This window comes from Myotis davidii, unplaced genomic scaffold, assembly GCF_000327345.1.
Source record: "Myotis davidii unplaced genomic scaffold, ASM32734v1 scaffold1494, whole genome shotgun sequence".
NCBI lineage: Eukaryota > Metazoa > Chordata > Mammalia > Chiroptera > Vespertilionidae > Myotis > Myotis davidii.
The window spans coordinates 2,142,780-2,147,084 of NW_006286246.1; the positions used below are offsets into that span (position 1 = coordinate 2,142,780).

The window sequence follows — 4,305 nt, forward strand, 5'->3', positions numbered from 1 at the left end:
AGAGGCCTTTGTTCTGCCTGGGGTGCCCCGTCCCACGCACAGGGCCCCGAGGACTGCAACTGAAACAGCTTGGGGCGCGGCCCTGCGTGATCACGTGGTAAATCACACCACGTCAGCCCGGGAGAATCAAGATGCACGTCCCCTCTGCACTGAGACCCCTGGCCTCTCCTGCCTCGAGACCTCCCGCACGGATGTTAGTCCCCAGGATACTAAGCAATGGGGGTCACCACCATAGCAGTGTGGTTTGTCTGGACCTCACTCTGACTAGCTGTGTGCGCTAGGGTTGGGTCTGCCAGCGAGACTGCTGGCCTGGCTAATAGGGTGCTTGGATGTAGCTGTGACTCAGTGGTGTGCGCTTGGCATTGGCCGCTCACACCCATCTTCATCTCTGCCTGGTGACCATCAGAGGTGCTTAGAGCAGCTGCAGCCACACAGCTCAGCTCAATGCCTCGCTTCTCAGGGAGCCCCAGGCAGCCCTCCGCCGAGTTTCTGCAGCAGTCCACGCCTGCCTGCTGCCAGCGGCATTAAGCACCGAGTCGCATTAGTCACTTCCGTGAGCGTGTGCGGTTTATCATGCGCCATTTAGTACTAAGTAAATGGATATAAAGAGCTTTGTGAGAAAGTTTGAATCCAAAAATTTAACATTTCATTACAAACCACTTGTGCCCTTAACCCTTACCCAAGCTGTTGAATCCAGGACGCACGTGAAGGCAGAATAATCCCTCGTATTTGCAGGTCTTCATGTTTCATTCTTGTGTTTAAACCTTCCATAACTCTGTTCCCCAGTGGGAATCAAAAGGTGGGAATCAAAAGCCTAAAACCCTACATAACACTGCGGGGTTGTTTTTTCTCTTCTGTTTTTGCAACTGTCTTCTCTCCTGCCTGCGAGGAAGGGAGCCCTGGGAGTCCCACCTGCTCCTGCCCTTCACGAGCCCCAGCTGCCTGCCCGAAGGCCGGCTGGTGGGTCACAGGGCTGCCAGGTCCCACGGCTTGTGCCGGGCATTTAAGTTGGAGTGATTTGGTCAGGGCCTTGTTGACCTTTGCACCCAGTGTTGTCTTTGCCCAACCCCACAAGACAGCCTCGTGAGAGGGTGGGCGCCGGGTTCAGAGGCCCATCTTTCTGGGAGCCTGTTGGAAGGGAACACCGTTTTTCTTGTCAAGGCTGAAACACTTAACTCACAAAATAGTTCTGTTGCTGCTTTTCAGATGGGTTTTAGATACCTTTTTTAAAATTTTCACTAGAGGTGGGACAGGGCCAAGTGTGAGCGAGAGTGCGTTTGCTCAGATCCATCCCTGGCTGCCCGCTGGCTCTGGAGGAGGGCGAGGCCTCGGAGGGGCCCCAGGCAGCAAAGTCTGGACAAGCGATGCTTTTCATGTCCCCACCAGCAGGTTCCTTAATGGCTTCATAACTGTGAATGCTGCCTTTGCTCTACGGAGTGGGAGTAACGAGCATTAGCTAAAGAGGCAAATGGAAAAAGTAAACCAGCACATTAAGTGCTTTTTTTGTCTCCCAGCTTTAAACAAGCCACTTTGCTGCAAACCAATGATCCTGCCGTTTGGGTGTTTTTTGCCAGGTTAATAAAAACAAGAAGTGGCGTGAGCTGGCAACCAACCTAAACGTTGGCACTTCGAGCAGTGCCGCGAGCTCCCTGAAAAAGCAGTACATCCAGTACCTGTTCGCCTTCGAGTGCAAAATCGAGCGCGGGGAGGAGCCGCCGCCGGAAGTCTTCAGCACCGGGGAGACCAAGAAGCAGCCCAAGCTGCAGCCGCCATCTCCTGGTGAGTGCGGGCGCTGCAGCCGCTGCCGGCAGAGGCAGAGGCGGAGGGCGGGCCGCCGGGATGCAGGCCTTTGTTCTGTGGGCTCCAGTGCGCCCCCTGGCAGTGTTCGGGGACGAGGAAACGGCCCGGTGTCCCTTCTGGTCAGCACTTTGAAGGCCACGCTCCTTAGCTTTGCCTTTTAGTCAAATAGACTGGAGCTCTGAGCTGTCTGCCTTTATTCCTCAGACAGGTGTTTTTAAATCAGTGGTTCTCAACCTTCCTAATGCCTCGACCCTTTAGTATAATTCCTCATGTTGTGGTGACCCCCAATTTCATTGCTACAAATTGAAAATAATTAAAGCATAGTGATTAATCACAAAAACAATATGTAATTATAGATGTGTTTTCCGATGGTCTTAGGCGACCCCTGTGAAAGGGTTGTTAGACCCCCGAAAGGGCCATTCGACCCCCAAAGGGGTCGCGACCCACAGGTTGAGAACCGCTGTTTTTAATAGTCCACCTCACTGTCAAAACGACTCCCCCAGGGAGCCGTGCTGGCAATCTGCACCCCGGAAAGTCCCCCTGCAGTTTGACAGGCAGCTCACAGCTCGGCCTCAGGCCAGCAGTTAGCTTCGACCGCGGTCAGGAGTGTTAGGAACGATGGCTGGGCACCTGAGTTCTCACACGAAAATCCAAGTTGGTTCTTGCCTGTCTCCTGTCTTCTCTCACCTGATGGCGACCCCGCGTTCCTTCAGCTCCCGCCAGCAGCCCTCATTCTGCCTGTGAGACAGCTTGCTTGACTCTGTGAAACCATTGTGTTCAATAAACACAGTATGAGGGGTCATCCTGTCCTGGGTGGCGGCCTCTCTGAAGTTCAGCAACACTGTCCCCGCGTCTAGTTCCGCCACATCCGGCCCTGGGGTGGCCATTCCTGACCGTCTGCCCTGCACACGCGGGCCGAGCGTCCTGCGCTTCCTGTCACACAGCTCGCTCTGGGCTGAAATCCACGCCTTATCATTTAGTCTCATATCAGACTCGGGACACAGATTGTTTTAAATCCATAAGAAAACTAAGGCACATCAGTCTAAGGAACTGGCCCAGAGTCAGAGCCACAGTGCGGAACGGCCCGGCACTCCCTGCCTGCGCGGTATGTGAAGCACCTTGTAATGGGGAGCGTTGACACCTGGAAGATGGTATCGGTGACCGAGGGAAAAAGTGGTTTCTCTTCATTTAGCTGCTCCTGGGTGGCAGAGCTGACACCGGAGGCGCTAGGCCGGGCCTCGCGTAAATGCTGTATTGACACACCTGGTTTCAATCTGGCATTGCTAAGGACCAGCAGAAAGCTTCCTCTCTGACCCCAGCCTTTGCCAGTGACCTTGTGCCTGAAAACCTGGAACCTAATTTTAAAAATCTCCCCACATTGAATTCACAGAGTAAAACAAGCTGCCTATGAACAGCTCTGACACTAGATTTCCAAAATAAAAACCCAGTGGGGTGTAGGAGCCGAAGAGGTGACGTCTACAAAGATCTGAAGGTGCATTTCATTCGCCGGGAAAGAGCTGGTGCAGTGAATGGGCCGCACTTGCATGTGGAGAATAGTCCTCCCGGCGCCCGCTGGGCAGGTCCCTCCGAAAGTGCGCCTTGCCTTTCCCTCTTTCTACACTGCAGTGTTCATGGCAGCGCTATCGTTCTACCTGCACAAAGAGCATGGATTGCAGATGTGCTTCTGACAATCCGTCCTCCTCAGTGGCCTGTGGGGCAGGCAGCAGTGGGGAGCGCTTCCTCCATGCAGTCGGCGGGGTCTGGAGGGCAGGCGCGGGGTATGCAGGGGCCAACCGTCATCTCAGGTGATCTGTGCTCAGCAAGACAGACAGGGACGGGTCCCTGAGGTGGTGACTCCCCTCAGTCCGTGGCCAGAGCCAGGCGCTTCCCAGCACCCCTGGGTCTGTCCTCTCGGATTCTGGGACTGTCACCGAGGAACTCGTCTCTGAAACGTTTTTACTATCAAAGAAGGAAAAAAATTGTCAACAATTTGCCATATCAGGGTCTTGCATACTACAACATTTCCAAAAACTAAATTTCAGCCAAAATGTGTGTCTTTGAGGTCAGTTTTTCCCATGGGCACATAATTGTGGTTGACTCCTTACCTGCACATCCAGGCAAACGTCAGTTAAAAGATTCCTACAAAACATTCTAGATTATTTGTTTAAATCGGGAAGGGAACCTTTTTTTTTTTTTTTTATCAAGGGCCATTTGGATGTTTATATCATTTGCAGGCCATACAAAATTATCAAGTTAAAAATTAGCCTGCTCTATTTGGTCAAACATTTAATTAACTCACCCCGAAGGCTTTGGCAGGGCCAGGTCAAATGATTTCTCAGACCTCGGGCTAGAGTTCCCCACCCCTGGTTTAAATGCTCACTAAACTGCTGGCGTCTAGCCCCAGCAGGTCCAGGGGTCCCCAAAGGTGTGGACGGAGTCGGCTAAGAAGGAATGACACAGAGACAGCGTTCAGTTGATCAGCAGCCTAGCCAGGATCTCATGCCC

At 53.0% G+C, this 4,305-nt stretch overlaps 1 protein-coding gene across 1 annotated transcript in view; it reads left to right on the top strand.

Annotated features, from left to right (window-relative positions):
* ARID1B (AT-rich interaction domain 1B) overlaps positions 1-4,305 on the top strand; it is a 387,394-nt gene that overhangs the window by 364,648 nt on the left and 18,441 nt on the right. Inside the window, 1 exon segment of the mRNA XM_006779610.2 lies at positions 1,575-1,779. Coding sequence (XP_006779673.1) covers positions 1,575-1,779 — 205 coding nt within the window.